Below are 24014 nucleotides of genomic sequence, written 5' to 3' on the forward strand. Positions count from 1 at the left end.
ATCTAGCCCTTATCAGGAGAAGTGTTTTTGACACAATCACGGATATATCACCATTTTACACTGCATGATTATATTGTTTTCACAAAAGGACATTGCTAAGAGTTTGTTCCAATTTAGAGGACACTGTTTTACTTTGGCACTGTGTGAGCACTGTGTATTATACTTTATTATCCTTTATTGGATATAGCCTTTTGTATTATTTGTGTTTGTTATAGGTGTGTGTGCACTGTGATATTTACTAATAGGCACTCACTATATCAAGTGGGGAATGGATTTTAGTTTGGCACTAATCTTATCTGTATTTGATTATTATATATGAAGGAGTATTTTTATTTTATTTTTAGGATTAAATTTAGCATATTTTGGTACATATATATTTGTTAAAGAGCGCTACACTACTTATTTGTTTAAGTATAACAAGCATGCTTAACGCCTGTCTAATGCTATAGGGGCGTTTTGGAGGCGTTAGAAATTAGTCAAGTGTGAACAAACCCTAAGAGCTTTGACCTGAATACCAAGACCACTGTATAATATATCCATACAGGGAGAAAAGACAGTTTAGGACATCTTGCTGTGTTCTCCACGAGTTCCCTCCAGCGTTCTGCTAAACCCTCTCTATGTGTTCCCTCCAGCAGCCGGCAGAGGGCGTTCTGTTAAGTGCTCTCTATGTGTTCCCTCCATCTACCCACAGAGGGCGTTCTGCTAAACCTTCTCTATGTGTTCCCTCCAGCTACCCGCAGAGGGCGTTCTGCTAAACCTTCTCTATGTGTTCCCTCCAGCTACCCGCAGAGGGCGTTCTGCTAAGCCCTCTCTATGTGTTCCCTCTAGCTACCAACAGAGGGCGATCTGTTAAGCTCTTTCTATGTGTTCCCTCCAGCTACCAACAGAGGACGATCTGTTAAGCTCTTAACTGGAGGGAACACATAGAGTTTAACAGATCGCCCTCTGTTGGTAGTTGGAGGGAACACATAGAGAGGGCTTAGCAGAACACCCTCTGCCGGCTGCTGGAGAAAACACATAGAGTTTAGCGGAACGCCCTCTGTTGGTAACTGGAGGGAACACAGAGAGAGAGCTTTAGCAGAACGCCCTCTGCGGGTAGCTGGAGGGAACACATAGAAACAGCTTAGCAGAACGCCCTCTGTGGGTAGCTGGAGGGAACACATAGAGAGCACTTAATAGAACGCCCTCTGCAGGTAGCTGGAGGGAACACATAGAGTGGGCTTAGCAGAACGCGTTCTGCTAAGCTGTTTCTATGTGTTTCCTCCAGCAGCCGGCAGAGGGCGTTCTGCTAAGCGCTTTCTACGTGTTCCCTCCAGCTACCAACAGAGGGCGTTCTGCTAAAGCTCTTTCTATGTGTTCCCTCCAGCTACCCGCAGAAGGCGTTCTGCTAAGCCTTCTTTATGTGTTCTCTCCAGTAGCCGGCAGAGGGCGCTCCTGTACAACAGCGAGGCGGTAGTGTGCTCTGTGCGCACGGGCTGGTGGGAACTTCCGGCGGAGGGAAAGATGGCGGCTTACAGGAGGAAACGTGGCTTCAATGCAGAGCCGGCTAAACCGGGCAAAAAAGCGAAATTGGGGCCGAGTGAGGAGGATGCGGCGGGGGAGGAGTACACAGTGCCGGCCCCGGTGTCTGAGGTGAGATCTGTAGGAGTAGATCGAGCAGGCTGAGCTCTTCATAGACACGTCCGTGTGAAGTAGCCTCAGACTGCATGGTGTTCCCAGCTTTTGCTAATGCGTGCATGCCTATTGTATAACGAGAAATGTACATTATTTCTTTACATTGAATCCTTGCAGAGCATTGCAACTGTGATCAGAGAATGGGGGAAGGGTGCAATGCTCTGCCTCCTGCAGACTATTCCTCCAGCTGTAGGTCTGTAAGGGCTCTTTCCCACAATGCTGAGCTGTCAGCAGATCTGCCTGCTCCCGGATCCCCGCTGAGTAGCTGGATGACCAGTCCGCTCTGCTTATGTAGAATGGACACAGACCATCTCCTTTATGGACAGTCGGATGGGAACGGACCGCCTGTCCCTTTCCATCCGATCCGACAGACGGAAGGTGAATGGATCCCTATCCATCTCTTTTTGACGAATTGGACGCTGGTGGGTGTAAATGGTTGCGTGTCCGTTTACACCCCAGCCGTTCCATAGAGGACAATGGTGCTTCCGATTGGGTCTGCCTGAAAAATGGGCCGGCAGACCCGAGAACATAATGTCTGTGTGAAAGAGGTACAGTCCTTGTGTTATGGAGTGGGGAGAAGTGTCAGCGTGGGTGCTTGTGCGCTACTAAAAATATTAACCACTTGTCCTTCAGAAGATCTCCCCCCCCCCCCCTCTTCATGAGCAGGCCATCATTTTTTGCTATACAGCGCTGCATTACTTCAATTGACAATTGTGCGGTCATGCAACGCTGTACATAAGTGAAATTTATGTCCATTTTTCCCCCACGAATAGAGCTTTCTTTCAGTGGTATTTGATCACCTCTGCGGTTTTTATTTTTTGTGCTATAAACAAAAAAGTCTGACAATTTTTTAAAAAAAACTATTTTTTTACTGTAAAACATATCCCAAAAAATCTTCATACATTTAGGCCAAAATGTATTCTGCTACATGTCTTTTGGTTAAAAAAAAAAATCCCAACAAGTGTAAATTTATTGGTTTGCATGAAAGTTTTATAGCGTCTACAAATGGCGGTTTATACAGTGCTAAGCATAAATGAGTATTCCCCTTTTGAAAAGTACAGTTTTAATCAATGTCTCAATGAACACAAGAAAAATTTCCAACATTTTGACAAAGCTGAGTTTTGGATAAAAAAACTAATACGAAAAGTTGTTATTCTAAAAATCTTCATCTACTTGCATATTAAAGTTATACCAGCAAGAATTAGTCTTTATGTAGAAAACTAGGATTTAAATCAAGCCTTACTGACTAGTGATTTAAATCAAATCCACCCTGGTTATAACATTTGATACTGTACCTTGCGACATGGCAAAGAAATTTACAACTTCAGTCACAGAGGCACCGGCTAGGCGGGCACCAACAATGTGCCCTCTCTGAAGCTCAGTAAGCTCTGACATGACTCCATATTACTAGCAGCACACACAGTGAATGATGAAAGTGAAGCTTCCCACCTGTTAGCTAGGTGGCTCATCACACAGCGGAGAAAAGACAGGTCCTTTTCTTTGCCAGATAGGACTGTAACAGTGCTGTGTAAATATCAGAACTGAATGGACAGAAACACAACTATTTTGCCAGGTAAAACAGTTTTAACATTTAACTAACAAAAAAAATATTTAGGTGAACTGACACTTTTTTTTACCATATAGCTGTTCTTCATAATCCTCTTACAGCTTACTGCCATTCCTGTGGAAGTTTTTGCTCTAGAGTGAAGTACAGCCTGGACCCCAAACAAATGTAGCAACAGCTGCTTATCTCCTATTCATGCTAATAATCTGGATGGAGGTCATTCTATGGGTCACAGAACCCCTCCCCAGAACTCTATACCCCAACTTTACCCAGTTTATCCACATGAGCTAAATTAAAGTTTTCACAATAAAAGAAACTTGGCCCTCCTTTTATCAGTCATCATTACCAATTTATTATGCTTATGTTTATGTGAGTTTTGTAATGATGAAACCTTTATTAAAAATGTCTTATGAGGGGAAAAAAAAATGAAGAAACAATGTAAGAGTGAAGTCCAGGCAGTACATTCGAAAGTTCTTAATTTACTATTTATCACCATCACCTAAGCAATATCCTGCAATGTAATGGCACTAATGTCCAGTTAATAAATTACATTTGATTCTTTATAAAATCTAAAGTACATATATATTTTTTTTTTCCAGGGCAAATGGAAAAATAAGGAGAGGGTGTTGATATTTTCCTCGCGAGGCATCAGCTTCCGCACCCGGCATCTGATGCAAGACTTGAGAAAGTTGATGCCACATTCTAAAGCAGGTGAGTGTTTTTTTAATAGAGGCGGATGACTTTTTTCTACTTTGTAGTTTCCAGTGGTGTCCATGACTTGATGGCTGTAGTAAAATGTTTTACTTTTTCATAAAATAAGTCCATTCAGAAGTAATATTTTAGCTAGAAATGAGTCCTGGTGGAATGACCTCTAAGACTGCTTACATCTGGCCTGTTGTAAGGATACACTCCCCATGACTAGACCCTGGGAATGGGGTGAAATGCGATGAACAGGACACCCATGCGAAAGGGGCATAAAGCAGGAGGTTGTGAATGGATGTTGTAGGAGAAAAAAAAATAATAGGAGATCCTGGTCAAGTGACCTAACAGTCACATGATCATCTCCGATCACAAAGTTCTCTCTGCTGCATTAAGAGAACCCTATAAGATACCACATGTTGCATAGCACATCTCACAATTTATGAATGGGCAGGTCACGGCGTGCAGCTTTGCCTGTGTTTAGGGCCATAGTCTGCTGATAGGTGAATCTTTGCACCTGCAGTGGGGCAAAAAAGTATTTAGTCAGCCACCAATTGTGCAAGTTCTCCAACTTAAAAAGATGAGAGAGGCCTGTAATTGGCATCATAGGTAGACCTCAACTATGAGAGACAAAATGAGAAACAAAATCCAGACAATCACATTAGCTGATTTGGAAAGAATTTATTTGCAAATTATGGTGGAAAATAAGTATTTGGTCAATATCAAAAGTTCATCTCAATACTTTGTTATATATCCTTTGTTGGCAATGACAGAGGTCAAACGTTTCCTGTAAGTCTTCACAAGGTTGGCACACACTGTTGCTGGTATGTTGGCCCATTCCTCTTGCAGATCTCCTCTAGAGCAGTGATGTTTTGGGGCTGTCGCTGGGCAACACGGACTTTCAACTCCCTCCAAAGGTTTTTTATGGGGTTGAGATCTGGAGACTGGCTAGGCCACTCCAGGACCTTGAAATCCTTCTTACGAAGCCACTCCTTCATTGCCTGGGCGGTATGTTTGGGATCATTGTCATGTTGGAAGACCCAGCCACGTTTCATCTTCAATGCCCTTGCTGATGGAAGGAGGTTTGCACTCAAAATCTCACGATACATGGCCCCATTCATTCTGTCCTGTACATGGATCAGTCGTCCTGGTCCATTTGCGGAGAAACAGCCCCAAAGCATGATGTTGCCACCCCCATGCTTCACAGTAGGTATGGTGTTCTTTGGATGCAACTCAGTATTCTCTCTCCTCCAAACACGACGAGTTGTGTTTCTACCAAACAGTTCTATTTTTGTTTCATCTGACCATATGACATTCTCCCAATCCTCTTCTGGATCATCCAAATGCTCTCTAGCAAACTTCAGATGGGCCCGGACATGTACTGGCTTAAGCAGGGGGACACGTCTGGCACTGCAGGATCTGATTCCCTGGCGGCGTAGTGTGTTACTGATGGTAGCCTTTGTTACGTTGGTCCCAGCTCTCTGCAGGTCATTCACTAGGTCCCCCCGTGTGGTCCTGGGATTTTTGCTCACCGTTCTTGTGATCATTTTGACCCCACGGGGTGAGATCTTGCGTGGAGCCCCAGATCGAGGGAGATTATCAGTGGTCTTGTATGTCTTCCATTTTCTAATTATTGCTGCCACAGTTGATTTGTTCACACCAAACTGCTTGCCTATTGCAGATTCAGTCTTCCCAGCCTGGTGCAGGTCTGCAATTTTGTTTCTGGTGTCCTTCGACAGCTCTTCACCATAGTGGAGTTTGGAGTGTAACTGTTTGAGGTTGTGGACAGGTGTCTTTTATACTGATAACAAGTTCAAACAGGTGCCATTGATACAGGTAATGAGTGCAGGACAGAGGAGCCTCTTAAAGAAGAAGGTACAGGTCTGTGAGAGCCAGAAATCTTGCTTGTTTGTAGGTGACCAAATACTTATTTTCCACCATAATTTGCAAATAAATTCTTTCCAAATCAGCTAATGTGATTTTCTGGTTTGTTTTTCTCATTTTGTCTCTCATAGTTGAGGTCTACCTATGATGCCAATTACAGGCCTCTCTCATCTTTTTAAGTGGGAGAACTTGCACAATTGGTGGCTGACTAAATACTTTTTTGCCCCACTGTATTTCAGATCTGTTACAGAATACAACGGGTTTTACTTTAGATTTCCTCTGTCTTGCCACTGAAATGTGGGGACATTAAGAGAACCATCCTTCCTCTTACATTAGGACAGTAGACCAGGGTAAAGACCCCAGGAAGCAGTCTCTAGCTCTGCCCTGGTTTATTCTCAGAGGTCGCTGGTTGTACAACAGCAGTTAGCACAGCAGAATGTTATATAGGTAACACATTATCTAGGAATCTTGACTGTATTTGGGTAGGTTCCCGTAATGGTACATGAGAAGATGATCATCATACACTGACAAGATGTTCAGTCCATGTGCGTTGAATAGATTTGCTATATTTCTACTAACCTTATTAGTTTTTCATTTTTATCCACACCAAATGGAGTCTAACACAAGATGTCATATGCATTATTTTATTCTACTTATTCCAAAATGATTTGTCATTTTTCTACAGTTCTACCCCTGTTGATAGGAACAACACCTAATACATCTTCCCCATTGTTTTCACATTCATTTGTGCTGAACTTTATTAGCTTTGATTGGGGAAAGTATATGGGAAAGGCATTTTGTCCAAAGGGAGAATGAATGGCTAGGCACAGCTTTTGAAAGGGCTAAATATTTAAAAATGCATGTAGCACGCAAAGCTCTAGAAAGGTCTTATGTTTACGTTTTAAAGCCTCACTCTAGGCAAAATCTATCTTCTCAAGCATGGTAGATCCATGTACATATTAGAAATCTTTGTTTCATTTACTTTTTGAAAAATAATCCTCTTCGGCAGATCAAGGTTGCTGCTGTAATTTCCTGTCCACAGGACTGGATTGTAGAAGCTTCTCTCTCAGGGTGACCAGTCCCCTTACTTCCCCTGTGTAGTAACGGGGCTCTTAAGCTAATGTTCTTGTCAACATGGATTGTGCTGTGTGAGTATTGGGAGCAGTGACAGAGCGCAGGTCCCCACAGACCCCCTCAGCCAGGAAATAACATCCCAATGCAGTGATGGGATGTGTAGCTTCCTATGGGCCAAGCAGAGAGAGGGTAGGGTGAAGTGCTACATACCGCTGTATGTCTGCCCACATAGCCTGGGAAGACAGGATTAAAAACAGCTGGGTGGTGAGGCCACCTTTTTATTTGTGCTTAATAACTACCAAAGATTCATTGTTGGCATCAACAGGTATTTGAATAGAATTGAATATTTGTTGAAGGTATCTGAGTGGGGCTTTAAATCTTGTTTTGTTTCCATTTCACAGATACCAAAATGGATCGCAAAGACAAGCTGTTTGTCATAAATGAGGTATGTGCCATTACATGTGACCATATCATTCCAGAATGAGTGGTGTATGTGTGTGCTGTGCTGGGTGCATTCATGTTACAGGGGTTGTGTGTAAGAAACATGAACAACTTAAGCTGCACAAATTGAAACAGAAGTGAAGCTGGTTAGAGCATTGCTTTTCTATGGCAAAAGATTAGGGCAGGGAGTAACACCCTACCTGAAGGTTCCTCTTACATGAACCCTAGCACTAAACTTTACTGTAACACTAACCATCCAGTGAAGTGGTTGTAAAGCCTTAAGGTTTTTTGCCCCAATGCATTCTGTGCATTAAGGTAAAAAAACCTTCTGTGTCACAGGATCTTTCCAGCCACACCTTCTACTTATCTGAACTCGATCTCGATCCAGCGCTGTGCTCGAAAGCAGCTTTTTCCCTCCTCACTGGGCTGATTAATAGTAGTAGGAGCCACTGGCTCCCCCTGCTTTCAAATTCTGCGACAAGGGCAGGGCTCTGTGTATATAGACACCGGAAATGCGGCTCGAGATTGAGCCCACATGAGTGCCCCCAAAGAAAATGGCTTTGTACGAGGGCACTTGCCGAAAAGGAGGAGCCTTATAAAAAAAAAAAATAAAGCTTTACAATCACATTACTGACTCACCTCTCTTGCTCTGAGATAAAGACACTGGCAAAAAATGTCCCAGCGCTGGAAACTCCTGGTAACATATGTCTAACAGACATGCTAGTACTTTTCTAGTCCTTTTCAAGACCAGGTGTACCAATAGGATCTCCAACTTGGTCAAATATTTTTTATAATGTGTCCATCCAAGTACAACTATTTATCTTAGGACGGCAGTGATTAATGTAGAATTCATGTCTTGGAACCTTATTTTCTGGAACTAGGAAACCTACTGTAGGCTTCCATTGATGAAAACAATTGTGAATAGTTTAGACTTAATGGATTTTGTATCTTGGCAAAGCCACAGTTGCCTTTAAATGACTCTTTAAAGGCTTCTGGACTATATAGGTTAGCTATATATCCCCAATGGGTGTCACTTTTGACCTAAGGTCTTCTTGAAAGGGTTTTAATTTAGAGAGACTGTCACTTTGTCTGTTAAAGTTGAACTCCAGCCATGAAAATTGCATACTTTTTTAGCCAGGTACTTGCTTACCTTGTGAAATAATGCTCTCATTTTTTACCATTTGTTTTTACACTTTATTTTTCCCCACAAATAAATTCCTTATTTTCTTTTGCCCATATTATCAAGGAAGTGAGACTGGGCAGTGCTGTTTTTCTCCTTATCGACAAATGGCTGCCAGTTGTGTTTCTTCCTCTGTGTATTTTACAGAAGGAGAGTGGTGACATGCTGATTTTGGATGGGTATGACTGTACAGCACCCAGTCCCATGCTGCCCTCTTCCATTGATTGCAATGCAGCAGCCCTAGCTCTGGTTACATACACCCACCACATAGGAGCACTCCCATGATGGAGTGCCTCCACAGATCCTTTCTCTGGCAACATTTTAAACAAGGTGCTGATGACATCACACATCAACATAACATTCTTCATACATACATTTTTAACTGTATACATTTTGAAGCAGTTTTCATGTGCATGGGTAAACTGGTAAAAGTGGCAGGATCCTGGAGGTCAGCTTTAAAGAAGTATGGGCTTATGACAAAAAAAAAAAAAACCTACATACTTGCCTCCATTTTGCAGCATTAGTGTAACGCTGCAGCTGCCCCGCATTATTTCTAAGATTTGAGAACTGAGCAATCACATGACCTCTTATTGCTCAGCTCTCTTTCCTCTTGGAGTGGAGAGTGGTGACTGTCAGTCAGCACTCTCTCCTTTGATCTTCCAACGCTCACTGGAGTTCACTGAGCTAGGGAGGGGGTGGGCATAGCTGTCTCAGCATGCTGAGAGGAGCCAGCTGTCAATCAGGCAGCTAGGTTGTGAATATTGTTTGGATCCTTCCAGAGCTGCCCCATCAGCTGATAGAGAGCAATAGCCCGCTACCAGATGAGTCTGGGTCACAGAGTAGATGTACTGGGATCCACAAGAAAAATGTGGCCAAAAAAAGCTTGAAAAAGGATGAATTTACCTTTCTGAGTGGGCCAGCTATCATGCAGCACTCACTTTTGCCCTGAATGGGCAGTTGACAGCATCCATTTAAATGTGTTCATAGCTGTATGCTGAGTACTCTTTTATTTGCTCCATTCTTTCTATTTTTGCATTGGAATGTCTGGTGCTGGTAACATTGAGGCCAAAGAGAAAAAATGTGATGGGGTGGGACCTTCAGCTGATTGACAGCCTCATCTCTGGTGCTATGTGGAGGGGTGTGTCGTCATTCCTTCCAATCAGCTCTCAGAGCTCTCCTCACTGAGCTCTGTAGAGTGTAACTTCTACTGTCCATCCCCGTTTTCTGAACTCTGACAAGCTTTATAAATTCTGGACATTGAATGCCTGAAGACAAGATTGCAGATAAACGGGTCCAACATATGTTGGAGGATTTGTTTCATCTCTGTGTATCACCTGAGGCCAGTCACTTCACTGAGTATATGTAGGGGTTTACAGCCACGTTAAATACTTTTTAAATTGGACAAGATGATCTACATATTAATCATGTACTGATTACACAGTAAAGTGAATATTTCTTTTTACATAGACATTGTTTTGTACGCAGGTCTGTGAAATGAAAAACTGCAATAAATGCATATATTTTGAAGCAAAGAAAAAACAGGACCTATATATGTGGTAAGTTATCACTCTTGGATTTGTACATAATATTTTTTAGAATCTCCAAAAAGCAGGTGGGTATGGGGTCTTCCGGGTGTGTGTGTGTTCCATAATGATGGACCAGTGCCCTGGACCCAACTACACTCCTTGCACAGAGTGCCAAGGTTAACACCCATTCAGGATCCAGCACCCAGAGCAACATTACAGGCCGTCCCCATGGCATGGAGTCTGGGTACAGCTCCAAAGGGTTTACAGAGGTGGCACCGATGCACAGCTTCTATTGTTTTAGAAGACAGGTTGGAAGTTGAATGAAGAGTTGATTGAGGAATCCAAAGAAAAAAATTAGACTAGCTAGTAAAGAGTGATTTCTCCTTTAAAGCGGAGTTCCACCTGAAAAATAAATAAAAGTCGACAGCCACAAAAATTGTAGCTGCTGACTTTTAAAATACAGCTACTTACCTGTTCCTCATTTCAGCTATGTCCTCACCACCACTGGTTTCCTCAGCCGTCTTCTCTCCCTGATGCCGGCATCTTCAGTGTGGGCACCAGGCTGTGACAGCTTGCGGCTTCCCAGCCGGGTGCCCACTGCGTTTGCTCGAGAAGCGTTGCGCTTTGTGAATGGCCCCATAGTCTTCTGGGACCTGTCTCGTGTCCCAGAAGACTACGGGGAGGGAGGCCAACCTCCGCTTCTGATTGCCTAGCCGATCGAAGTGGGAGCGGGTACCTGTCAAATTCAGGTACTCGCTCCCCAAAGGTGTCAATCCTTAATGGGGAGCAGGGGACAAAGGTTTAAAGCGCAACTTCCCCTTTTGGGTGGAGTTCCGCTTGAAGGGAGAAGAGGTCCATCACCTTAGGACACAAGCAAAAATCGAAGGACTAACGGGTCGGAGTAAGTTATAGGAGGGATGCTCATGTGGTGTGTCCTCAAAAGCTTGCCTGTGTCCAATCACCCAAAGGTACCCGGCTTATAACCCAGGGTCTGTGTCCTGTGCTGTATTATTACTATAAACTGTTTTAACACATTCCCTTTTTCATTTCTGGTTAATTTGGCAAACATTTACACCATTTTCCTTTTACATTAGGGTAGCCAATTCTCCTGGGGGACCCTCTGCAAAGTTCCTAGTTCAAAACGGTGAGTGTATTCTGTGCTGAAAATCAACTTTATTTAATCCATTTCAGTGTGTTTCTTTTTTTTTTTTTTTGCCAGGGCTACTAGCTAGATCTTCGATCCTAAGAGCACCTTTTCTGGAGGCTGGCCCACTAGTTCATTAAAATAAATTGTTGATTTATTAGTTTATAAGTCCAGCAAAGTCCTCTGTGGTCCCCCCCCCCCCCCCCCCTTCTGCTGTTGATCTTCATACATACTGATAGGTCGCTTCTTACTTATAGGAAGTTGATTTTACGCAGTATATTGGTAGACTTCAGCTACATGTCATATTCTTCATACCAGTGCATTTATGTTTTGTGACCACTTCCCGTCCGTAGGTTATACCGCAGCTATAGGCATCATCCTGGCATTGACTTTTAGAACTGGCGATTCTTGTTCATGTAAAGGTCATCCTAGCGGCTAATTAGCTGCTGGATTACTTTATTGCTTTTACAGGCGGCAGGAGGGGTTGACACCAGCTGCTGGTGCCTCCCTGGGCTCTCCCGTCCCAGCGGGGAACCTGGCATTGAAGCCGGTTGCACCTTAGGGTTAGTTGGGAAATTGCCTACCAAAAGACTTCAGTGCACAAATGCATTCCAACAGCAAAACACTTATCTCTGCATGCCACTCTATTGTATCACTTGCCAGTCTGGAATGCACCGCTACAAACTCACACAGGACACTTTTTATAATGGCATTCAAAACACAATGCGTGTGGATCGCATCTGTGTGAACCACCTCAATAGGAAAACAAAATATCTAGACTGTCATGTGCATCTATGCGATTCAAAACGAATCCAGAATCGCATATGTGTGAACCAGGGCGGCTCCATTCACACCTTGGCATTTTTGAGATCACAGCAGAATTGCTCTGAACGCAAAAGGCAAGTTCAGGTGCCATTATTTTCAATGGCGCCTAAAATGTGGTGGGGTTTTGCTGTGATTGTCGCATGGCAAATCGCATCTCAAGTCCCAGGCACTGACAACCCGCACTATGCTACAGAAAAACTGTCTCCTAACTTTTTTTAGCTGGTTCCTAGATTCAAAGAAAATTTTGTCAAGCCCCGCTCTTTGGTATTAAAAACTGGAAGCAACAAGTATTTTGACACCAGATGTCTCACAAAGAGGACCTGTCACTGCTGATTGTTGTCACAAGGTATGTTTACATTCCTTGTGACAGCAATAAAAGTGATCACAAAAAAAAATCTAAAAATACAAAAATCAAATAAAATATAATAAAAAAAATTGTGAGGTATTGCTGCGAACGTCAGAGCGAGAGCAATAATTCTGGCACCAGACCTCCTGTGTAACTCTAAACGGGTTACCTGCAAAGTCTTTTGAAACCCTGCTTATAGAGCTGTTTAGGTACCATATTTTGATGCTGTTACACGGGTGTACGCAATTTTAAGGCGTGACATGTTAGGTTTCTATTTACTTGGCATAACATCATGTTTTATATTTTACCAAAATGGGTATTGTTTCTCTGCACTAAAATTTTAAAAAGTGTATCTTTTTCAAGAAATTTGCATTTAAAAAAACCGCCGCGCAAACACCATGTGATATAAAAAACTACAACCCCTGCCATTTTATTCTCTAGGGCCTCTTCTTAAATATATACATTATTTGGGGTTTCTAAGTAATTTTCTAATAAAAATGATTATTACATGTAGGAGAGAATGTGAAAATAAATGGTGCAGCGCTTGAAAAAAATAAACAAAAATATTGTGCAAAAAAAATCACAAACCAAATGATAATACAATCTCTAATGTGACTTGTGAAAGTGATAATACAAAAATAAAACCCAGTGACAAACAATAGTGAAAGGGTCACCTTGGTGACCTATAACAGTGACACACACAAATAATGAATCCATATAGAAACGTGATAGTGTCACTTCACTTCTCATAAATCTTCAAAACAAACACTCTATTAGTCCATTAATAACAATAATAGTAGGTGTATCTCAACACCATGCAAGTGTCAGCACACACTTCATCCACTCCAGCTGCAGTGCCTCCTCACCTCCTTTATGTGACCACTAAGGGCCAAATAAGCATTCAGGATCACTTGGGATCCTTCACATCACTGGCTAGTAGCTCTCCTCTTTCACGATATCTCCGGAAAGCCTTCAGGATCACCTATGGTCTCCTGTTAGTGTTCCTCCTCCAATACCTCCTCCAGGAGCCTCTGTAGAGTATATTACTCACAATACCAGTGAGCAATAAAAAGAGATCCTCCATAGTGCAGTAATTTGAGCAAGGCAGTCTTTTATTCAAATAAGAAGTACACTCACATTTCAAATGCAGTCCCTTCCTCCTGCTGTGTGGGTATATTGCATCCATGCGGTACTTCCTGGAAGTCACGAGACCATGTGACGTAACGCGTAGGTATGCGGATACGCAGCTTCCGCTGTAGGACGCCATCTTGGCACTCCCAGGAAGTACCGCATGGATGCAGTATACCCACACAGCAGGAGGAAGGGACTGCATTTGAAATGTGAGTGTACTTCTTGTTTGAATAAAAGACTGCCTTGCTCAAATTACTGCACTATGCAGGATCTCTTTTATTGCTCACTGGTATTGTGAGTAATCTACTCTACAGAGGGTCCTGGAGGAGGTATTGGAGGAGGAACACTAACAGGAGACCATAGGTGATCCTGAATGCTTATTTGGCCCTTAGTGGTCACATAAAGGAGGTGAGGAGGCACTGCAGCTGGAGTGGATGAAGTGTGTGCTGACACTTACACGAATTCATCACATAGTACAGGTTGCATGGTGTTGAGATACACCTACTATTATTGTTATTAATGGACTAATAGAGTGTTTGTTTTGAAGATTTATGAGAAGTGAAGTGACACTATCACATTTCTATATGGATTCATTATTTGTGTGTCACTGTTATAGGTCTCCAAGGTGGCCCTTTCAGTATTGTTTGTCACTGGGTTTTATTTATGTATTGTTATCACTTTCACAAGTCACATTAGAGATTGTATTATCATTTGGTTTGTGACTTTTTTTTTTTTGCACAATATTTTTTTAGTTTATTTTTTTTCAAGCGCTGCACCATTTTTATTTTCACATTTACTGTATTGATTGGTTATCAGATTTGGGTGTTTGCTGCTAGTGATCAGGGCTTACTTCCATATCAGCGCAGGAGGATTTCCTGTTTGTTTTTTAACATGTAGGAGAGAAATGTCAGGATTGGCCTGGGTGGGAAGTTGTTAAAGAGCAGCCTGACCATGCTCGTCATTGTGTTTCATTGTTACAGTTCATACACTGGCGGAGCTGAAGATGACTGGGAACTGCCTGAAAGGATCACGTCCTCTGCTCTCCTTTGATCCTGTGAGTATGTAAAACCGATTTACTGCACGTTCCTGGCTATTTGATAATCCTGCCAATCAGAGGTGGACAGTTGCTAGGAGATCAGTCTGCAGTGATTAAATTAGATTTTTGGAGCCGCTTTCATCAGTCAATAGAAATGTATTCCCTGGCTTGTTAAATCTCCCCTGGTTATTAGCTTTGACCGTCAAACTTTTCCTGCAGTACTTTTGCTCATCACTGCATGCCCTGTTGGTTTCCCTTTATCTGTTTGAAATATTTTATTTTCCTGGCTTAATATTAATCTTTATCATACGCTGACTTCTGATTGGTTGTAATCTATGGGAAGACTGTTGATACGTAGGAAGAAAGTCCCTTTTGTGTCAGTCTTGTGCTTTCTGAGTGTGAGTATTGTTATCAGTATCATAGAGCCCACTTTTATGCTTTGGCAGTAGTAAAAATTATTTCTACATGGAGGGATATATCCAGCACTAAATAAAAGGCAGTTTATAATTCACAGCCAGCTATTTACTGTTTTTTTTCTGCCTATTAAGTCCTGTGTGAGTTCCTGAACCCCTCCTTTCCCTCTCACTTACATTTGAATGAGCAGTCAGTTGCGGTCATGTGCACTGCTCTATGTACACTACAAATGCCATAGTTGCTAGTACATTTCAGGAGTGAACAAAGGAGGGTGGCTACATTTCTACACACAGTGGGACCATGGAGAATGAACAGAGCCACTTTTCTTAACAGGAAGTCAGATCACAGCAGCAAAATAATTTTGGTGGAGGTTGAGCGCAATAAGAAATAGATTTTTTTTTTTTCTGTTTTTTGTAAGATTTTAGTATTACTTTAACTTCTTACTTTACCTGCTACAAACATTTTGATACTTCATGCCTATATAAGACCTGTTGTATGCCTCGGTATGGAGCTGATTTTATGTGCCTTATCACTTTGCAGGCCTTTGATCGGGATCCGTACCTTGCTCTGTTGAAAGAGCTCTTTATACAGGTAATTGTTTTTTTTGGGTTTTTTTCCTAAATCAGATCTTTGTTAAAAGAACTAAATGTCAAAAACCTAATAAACGCACAATTTGTGCATGGCAAACTACAAACCAATCAAAGAACATTGGTCATACGGTAATAAATCAGTAAGTAACACACACAAAAGAAAAAGGGGTAGTTTTTATACACAGTATGAACATATATCCTACGGAAATAGAACTATTAAACCAGCAGAAATTGTCTCAAGTCTGTTAGTCACAGCCAGCTTCCCACAGTCAACATGGCGGTGCTTCCGGAGACCCGAAGACCATCAAAGTACCAGGCAAAGAGCGCTGGATCTTTGTGCTGGTGTCTGTTAATTAAAAGTTAGCAGTATTTGTAGCTGCTGACTTAAAGGATAAGTTTACCTTTGGTGTAAAATAATTAAATGCACATCTTTTTGTTGGTAAAAAATGTGCGTTTATTTTTTACTCTGCAGTCCCAATGTAAAGATCAATGCAGACACTTGGTAAGCTGCCTGCCAGTACCTCAACCAGGCAGGCAGTTAGTGAATGGCAGGAAGGCTCAATGGACTACAAGAGTACACCTGGCGGTACTTGTAGACATTAATTTACAGGAATTCATTCACATGAATGAATAATGCAGCTATGATGGCGGTTCCCCGGCTGTGCTGTTTTTAAATTGTGACAGAGGGTGTGGGGAGAGGGGATCGGGGGTGGGGGTAGAGGAGGCAGCATTGGAAACATTTAACATATTTCAAAGGTGAACTTATCCTTTATTTTTACAAAGACCCGAGCGCCTCTTTAATGCTAGACCCGTACTGACCAAGTATGCGGGGGCTGAACGCTCCATCTGAAGTTTCTGGCTTCCCAGATGTTCTACAGATCAGTTGCCTGCAGTACTCACACACAGTATGCAGATTAGAAAAGCTGACTTCACTCTGACTTTCCTGGCTAAAATGCTTGTTTTGGGTCAGTTTTTCAGGAAGTATTGAGCCCAGAAAACACCACGTACCAGCATTTTCAGAAGGTCAGTTGCAGCAGATTTCATAGTTTTCTCAGTACAAAAAAGCAGTTGCCAAAATCTTTGCTGCTTTAGGGATCTCCTCCCAGCACCCCATAATGCAGTGCTGGAGCCTCTACATTGGGGGTCGCCAACCCATCGCTCGTGATACTTGCCGACTGCAGTCAGATGACAGGTAGATCGCAAACAAGGTCCTGCTTTGCCAGTCCTCTGGCCCAGGGGTCAATAAATGGCAGACGGTGGTCTGGGTCACTATCCTGTCTGGATTACCGTAGTCGGGCTATATAGCTGCAGGTTCTTCCCCCTCTGCCTCAGTCAACCTTTCTAACCAGAAGGTGATTGACTGCTAGGAAGCACGGCGGAGGACATTGCTGTGGGGGGGTGATGTGATAGGGACAGAAGGTTCTTGATGGGGGGGAAACACTACTACTATGGGAGAGCAGAGGGCACTGCTGTGAGGATGATGTGAAAGGGGCAAAGCACACTACGGTGGGGATGATGTTAATGGAGGCAGAGAACATTGCCATGACACACTGATTTCTTCATGCCATCTATTTATTGGGGACTTGATAGTTATCTGGTGAAGAATGGAGTGCCGAACCCCAGGGACCTTTGATCTCTTCTATGTTCATGTAAATCTCTACCTCTTAAAGGCTGCCTACCCCTGCTGTACATTCATTGTATGTCAGAACTTTGAGTTGGAGAGCAAAATCAGGGATGTCAGGAGATACACAAGATGCTTGTGTACAATACAGTTTTATAGGAATGAGCAGTCATATGGAACAATTGCTTTTCTGAGTGCTGCTATTTTAATAGGATTGAGGATACTACTATATTGTAATACATTTTGGTCTTCTACTGAATGCAGATTTTTGGAACCCCAAGATACCACCCAAAGAGTCAGCCATTTGTGGACCATGTATTCACGTTCTCTGTAGCAGACAAGAGGATCTGGTTTAGAAATTATCAGGTAAGTCCTGTTTTTCATTTCCTGTTCACAGATAGCATGTGATGTCTGTGTACTCGCTATATGTGGAGAGATGTAGCCTGTAATGTAGTGCAGTCTGTCAAGTTGACATTACTTTGGAAATAATTAAAGACAAACCTTTTGCATTTGTCAAGCAAGTGAAATTGTTTTCCAACACTGAAGAATGCTTTTGAAAGATTATTGACCCATTGTACCATTTATGATAGGCGAGTGGAACAGATTTCTTTTAAGAAACAAATATTATTCTCACTCCTAGATTATAGAAGAAGATGCATCTCTGGTAGAAATTGGACCTCGGTTTGTACTGAACCTTATCAAGATTTTCCAGGGAAGTTTTGGAGGACCAACCTTGTATGAGAACTCTAACTACCAGTCTCCCAATATGGTAATTTTAACTGTTATTTTGTCCTTGTCACATCCCTGAAGAATATCTGTAAACATTTGTTAGTGATACACTGATATATCGGCTTCCAAGAATTATCAGCCAAAAATAGTGTTATCAGCGCTTTGCCGATAGGAAAAAAAAGTGCTGACAATGGCTCTGTCTCTGCGGCCATTGCTCTGCTCCAGTGCCCGCCCTCAATAAAATTAAAAAGTAGAAAGTAATACAATTTTATTATATATTTTCTAGGTAAATATATTTCTACAGGTGCTATTGACATGCAGTTTTCAAAATATGGTCGGTAACAACCAATGCAATCCATAAATGCAAAGAAACCAAAACAAATACATTCAGAAATTAAGTTATGTGTAATAAAATGGAATGACTCAGGGAAAAAGTATTGAACCCACGAAGAAAGGGAGGTGCAAAAGGGCATGGATAACAAGACACCAGCTGAGCTCTATCACTAATTAGCAATCCTTCCCTTTGTCAGTGCAAATTAATATCAGCTGGTTCAGTCTCAACTGATGACCTTTAAAAAGGTGTCTCATTACCAAGCTGTCACACAAGAAACATCTTATGGGTAAAAGCAAAGCGCTCTCTCAAGACCTTCACAACCTTATTGTTGCAAAACATACTGATGACATTAGTTATAGAAGGATTTCTAAATGTCTGAATGTCCCAGTGAGCACTATTGGGGCCATATTTCCATAAGTGGAAAGAACATCTTTTCACCATAAACAATTTCTGACAAGGAGTGAAAAGAATTATCAGAAGAGTTGTCAAAGATCCAAGGACCACGTGTGGAGAGCTTCAGAAAAATCTGGAATTAGAAGGTACAATTGTTTCAAGGAGAACAATAAGTAATCAACTCAACCGCCATGGCCTGTATGCACGCTCACCATGCAAGACTCCAGGAAGGAAAAGAATATTAAAGCTTGTCTAACCTCTTCCTGTCCGGGCCATTGCCGATAAACAGCCGGACAGGAGCGTCGCCGTTGTGGGGGGATGTTTCTAACCGTCCCCCTGCATCCATTGCCTGTGCATGCTCCCTGGGAGCGCGCAGCTCCATGATCTGTGCCCACGGTGTCTGGAACATAGATTGATGTATGGGACCACTGTGTGAGGTCCTGATTCATGTGATAACATGAGCAGTAGTAAACAAAATGTCACTGCCTGACGTCATTGTTTACCAATTGTGAATTCTGTGAAACATCACAAAGGTTCACATTAGCCTTGTACCATGTGACAAGCTGTTACCAATTACAGCTCCCACAGTATTTCTCAGTGCCTGCAGGAATGCAGCCAGAGAGGAGAAATGATTGCTTTTACAGCCTTTATGGGTGTAAAAGCAATCAGTATGTAAAATAATAAAAATTAAAATAAATGTTAAATTTAGAAAAATTTATATATATATATATATTTTTTAAATAAACTGATTTGGGTTATTTATTTATTTTTGCCAAAAAGGTAGCTGAATACATTTTGGTCAAAATTTATGAAGAAAGATTATTTGCAAAATTTTATAAGAAAAACACTTTTTTTTCAACATTTTTGGTCTTTAATTTATGTAGCAAAAAATAAAAATCCCAGTGGTGAATAAATGCACCACATGCAAAAAGTTGTCTCAAAAAAAAAAAAAAAATGCTAAAAATTTCATTCGGGTACAGTGTTGCATGACCACACAATTGTCATTTAAAGTGTGACAGCGCTGAAAGCGTCCAGACTTGAAGTGGTTAAAGTTTGCTGCACAACATTTAGACAAACCTGTGAAATACTGGGAGAATATAGTCTGGTCAGATAAGACCAAAATTGCACTCTTGGATGCCATAATACAGACCATGTTTTGGAGGTAAAATGGCACTGCACATCACCGCAAAAACACCATACCAACAGTGAAGCACGGAGGTGGGAACATCATGGTGTGGGGCTGTTTTTCAGCACACAGTACTGGCATACTTCATATCATGGAAGAAAGGATGAATGTAAAAATGTACCAAGACATTCTTGTAAAAAATCTGCTACCATCTACCAGGGTGATGAAGATGAAACTAGGGTGGACATTTCACCAAGATAATGATTCCAAACACAAAGCCAAGGAAACCATCAATTGGTTTCAAAGAAAGAGAGAAAATAAAGCTGCTAGAATGGCCCAGCCAATCACCTGACTTGAATCCAATTGAAAAATCTATGGAAAGAAATAGAGATCAGAATTCATAGAAGAGGCCCACGGAACCTTTAAGATTTAAAGACTTTGTGTAGAAGAATGGGCCAAAATCACACCTGAGCAATGCATGCACCTAGTTTCCTCATGCAGGAGGCATCTTAAAGCTGTCATTACCAACAAAGGATTTTGTACAAAGTATTCATTAAATAAATTTCAGTTAACGTGTTCAATACTTTTTTTCCCTATGTCATTCCATTTTATTACACAGAACTTAATTTCTCTGAACTTATTTGTTTTGGTTTCTTTGCATGTATGGATTGCATGGGTTGTTACCAACATGTGGTGAAAAGTTCATGTCAATAGCACCTTTATAAATATATTTACCGAGAAAAATGGTGACATGTAAAAAAAAAATATATATATATATATATATATATATATATATATATATCGATCATACATACACACTGCTCAAAAAAAATAAAGGAACACTTTTTAATCAGAGTATAGCATTAAGTCAATTAAACTCCTGGGATATTGATCTGGTCAGTTAAGTAGAAGAAGGGGTTGTTAATCAGTTTCAGTTGCTTTGGTATTAATTAAATTAACAGGTGCACTAGATGGGCAACAATGAGATAATCCCCAAAACAGGAATGGTTTAACAGGTGGAGGCTACTGAGATTTTTTCCCCTACTCCATCTTTTCTGACTGTTTTTCACTAGTTTTGCATTTGTCTAGGGTCCGTGTCACTACTGGTACTATGAGGTGATCATGCTAGACCCTTCAGAGGTTGCACAGGCAGTCCAACTCTAGGATGGCACATCAATATGTGCCATTGCCAGAAGGTTTGCTGTGTCTTCCAGCACAGCCTCAAGAGCATGGAGGAGATTCCAGGAGACAGGCAGTTACTCTTGGAGAGCTGGACAGGGCCGTAGAAGGTCCTTAACCCATCAGCAGGACCGGTATCTACAGGATGAGCACTGCCAGAACCATACAAAATGACCTTCAGCAGGCCACTGGTGTGAATGTCTCTAACCAATCAGAAACAGACTTCATGAGGGTGGCCCGAGGGCCTGACGTCCTCTAGTGGGCTCTGTGCTCACTTCCCGGCACCATAGAGCTTGACTAGCATTTACCAATGAACACCAGGATTGGTAGGTCCTCCACTTGCACCCTGTGCTTTTCAGATTTCAGAGCAGGTTCACCCTGAGCACATGTGACAGACGTGAAAAGGGTCTGGAGAAGCCATGGAGAACGTTATGCTGCCTGCAACATTGTTCAGCATGGCCGTTTTGGTGGGTCAGTGATGGTCTGGGGAGGCAAATCCATGGAGGGACTTAGACCTCTCTACAGGCTAAACAATGGCACCCTGACTGACTGGAAGATGAAGGAATGGATACCATTGGCTGGCACCCACGCTTGCCTGGCCTAAATCCAATAGAACACCTCTGGAATATCCTGTTTCTATCCATCCGACACCACCGTGTTGCACCTCAGACTGTTCAGGAGCTCAGTGATGTCCTGGTCCAGATCTGGGAGGAAATACCCCAGGACACAATCCGTTGTCTCATTAGGAGCATGCCCCGACATTGTCAGGTATGCAGACAAGCACGAGGGGGCCATGCAAACTACTGAGTACTATTTTGAGTTACTGCAATGAAATTTCAGCAAAATGGACTAGCCTGCTGCTTCACTTTTTCACTTCAGTTTTCGGGGTGTCTTTGAATTCAGTCCAATTATCAACATCTAGGTTGATAATTTTCATTTCCATCAAATGATGGGACATCCTTACGTTCCTAACGCATTACCCTGTCCATGTCAGTATAGATATCCAGTATGATATTTTTCCCCACTGAGATCAGATGTGTTTCCAAAGTGTTCCTTTTAATCTTTTTGAGTGTGTGTATTGTATTTTATTTTAACTTTTTTTAATTTTATTGAGGGTGGGCACTAGAGCAGAGAGTAACGGTATATAAAACATTATGCATTTTTTTTTAAAAAAAAAACTGTCCATTTCGGCCACGTGCATCCTTAATTTTTGGTTTCATTTCAGTGCAGCATTATTATTTGTGGATTGGATCTAGAAAATCTGAGTATACCTTTTGGAAACTTCCTACATCAACCTACTAGATAATTCTCCGATAAATTATATGTAGCAAATTTAAAGCAGACCTTCGAATGCAAACAGCTAGCCCCCTGCACCCCAACATAAAGGGCTTTAAAAAAACCTTTCGGAAACCAAGTGTGGAAAGAAGAAAAAAAAACAATTGCCTTTGTTAATCACAGAAGCCTCGGCATAGCTGGGAGCTTAAAATCCCATGAAAATGCACTCCAGCTCCATTGCAAGAGGGTGCGGTGTTGTGGCATTTTGAACTCCCAGCTCTGCCCCAGAAGGCATGTTGATTTTTTTTTTTTTTTTTCTTTAATGGCTTTTTAAAGCCAATTATGTTGTGGGTGGGAATGGAGGTTTGAAAGGTTTAATATTTCCACACTCTAAAGTTCAATTTTATGTTCTGTAATCCCTGTAGTGGCTAGTCCCTCATTGTGTTCTAATGAATGCATTTGTTTCAGCACCGACGGATGATCCGGTTAGCCACAGCTGCCAAAGTCAAGGAAAAGCAACAAGTGAAGGACCTGCAGAAATTGAAAAAGTCAGAAAATAAGGAAACCGTTTCACGAGACCCTACGGAGGATGTCTTTAACATCCCTGCTGAGAAGAAGCCACAGACCATGGAGACAAAAGCACCTTTACCAAAACCACGTATTAAACGGAAGGACAAGCAGTTCAAACGGCAGAGGCTGGCTAAGAAACGTGTCTGAACTCTGGGGAGGGGTGTGATTTCTGTGCAGGGCTTGTGTGCAAACTGTCTGTTTTATACATTAAAACAAAAAGAAAAATCTGTTCCAGACTCTCCATTTCAGTAGGTTTGGATAGCAGTCAGTAGAGGCTCTCAGAGCTGTTTTTGGTTGAACTCTTTGCTTTTGACAGGAGATACAGACCCAGGGTTAGTGGCTTTCTCCTTATACAGACATTTACAGAGACTCCCCCAGTTGAGGCCGTACCTAGTAATGCTATGTACCATCCCTGTGACATAATACATATGTGTGCTTCCAACTGTTGTATTGCTAACAAATACCTAGATAAGATGGAGAGAAGATAAAGGGTTTTCTTCTCATGTTTCTAGAAACAATAGAATTTCACACACATGCTCAAGAATCTGGTTCACTTAAAGTGTAACTCCAGCTAGTGCTGCTTTCACACATCCATTTTTCTTCTGTTTTTGCCTTAAAAAAAAAAAAAAAAAAAAAGTGGAAGAAAAATGCATGACCATTAAATCCAAGGCAAGTCTTCACACTGGACAGTTGTGGGACTGTTGAAATTTTCAAAAGCCTGCTTGCTTTATTTTTGGTGCTGTAAAAAAAAAAGCACCAAAAACACACATCCCCATTGAAATGTATGGAAAACAGATCAAAAACACACCTGCAGTTGTGTTTTTAAATCCCTTTTTTTCACAGGTGTAAAACACTGAAATCACAGTATAAACACATATGCATTTTACCGCATTTTTTAAAGCAGTTTGAAAGCAGCTTAATCTGGAAAGGATAAAACCTCTGCGATTTTTATTGCTTCTGGCATTTTCACCTCACCTCCTGACAAGAATCTGGAAGTGAAAACTTCACTTTGACCAATTCCCTAACGAAGATCTCCCTCCACCCTCTGATTTTAGGATAGTGAATAGAGTCGTGCAAATTATTTTTTGGCTGATGTACTATATTTATTCCAAACTGCATACAGCAGTTTCAAGCTAGCTGGCCTTCGTGAGTGCAGTGCATGGCTTCTATAGGAAAGGTCTTGTGGACCAACAAGACAGTACAATCAGACCAGGTTATGGTGGAGTGGGCTAAAAGAAACCAAAAAAGACCACAAAATA

General features: G+C 41.7%; 1 protein-coding gene across 1 annotated transcript; it reads left to right on the forward strand.

Moving 5' to 3' along the window:
• Positions 1-1475: 1475 nt before the first annotated feature.
• On the forward strand, positions 1476-22984 carry BRIX1 (biogenesis of ribosomes BRX1). Its single transcript, XM_089689444.1, has 10 exons — positions 1476-1632; positions 3838-3949; positions 7297-7340; positions 10002-10072; positions 11137-11186; positions 14469-14542; positions 15479-15529; positions 17414-17515; positions 17790-17918; positions 22654-22984. The coding sequence occupies exons 1-10, from the start codon at positions 1504-1506 to the stop codon at positions 22900-22902; spliced, it is 1011 nt and encodes a 336-aa protein (XP_089545570.1). The 5' UTR covers positions 1476-1503; the 3' UTR covers positions 22903-22984.
• The last annotated feature ends 1030 nt before the right edge of the window (positions 22985-24014 follow it).

Source organism: Staurois parvus, unplaced genomic scaffold (genome assembly GCF_062004578.1).
Source record: "Staurois parvus isolate SC_StPar_1 unplaced genomic scaffold, SC_StPar_1.0 ptg000475l, whole genome shotgun sequence".
NCBI lineage: Eukaryota > Metazoa > Chordata > Amphibia > Anura > Ranidae > Staurois > Staurois parvus.

Coding starts and splice junctions, on each gene's coding strand:
- BRIX1 (XM_089689444.1), top strand. CDS start 1,504: ATGGCGGCTTACAGGAGGAAACGTGGCTTCAATGCAGAGCCGGCTAAA. Junction 14,543..15,478: donor CTCTGCTCTCCTTTGATCCT/GTGAGTATGTAA, acceptor ATCACTTTGCAG/GCCTTTGATCGGGATCCGTA. Junction 17,919..22,653: donor ACTACCAGTCTCCCAATATG/GTAATTTTAACT, acceptor CATTTGTTTCAG/CACCGACGGATGATCCGGTT.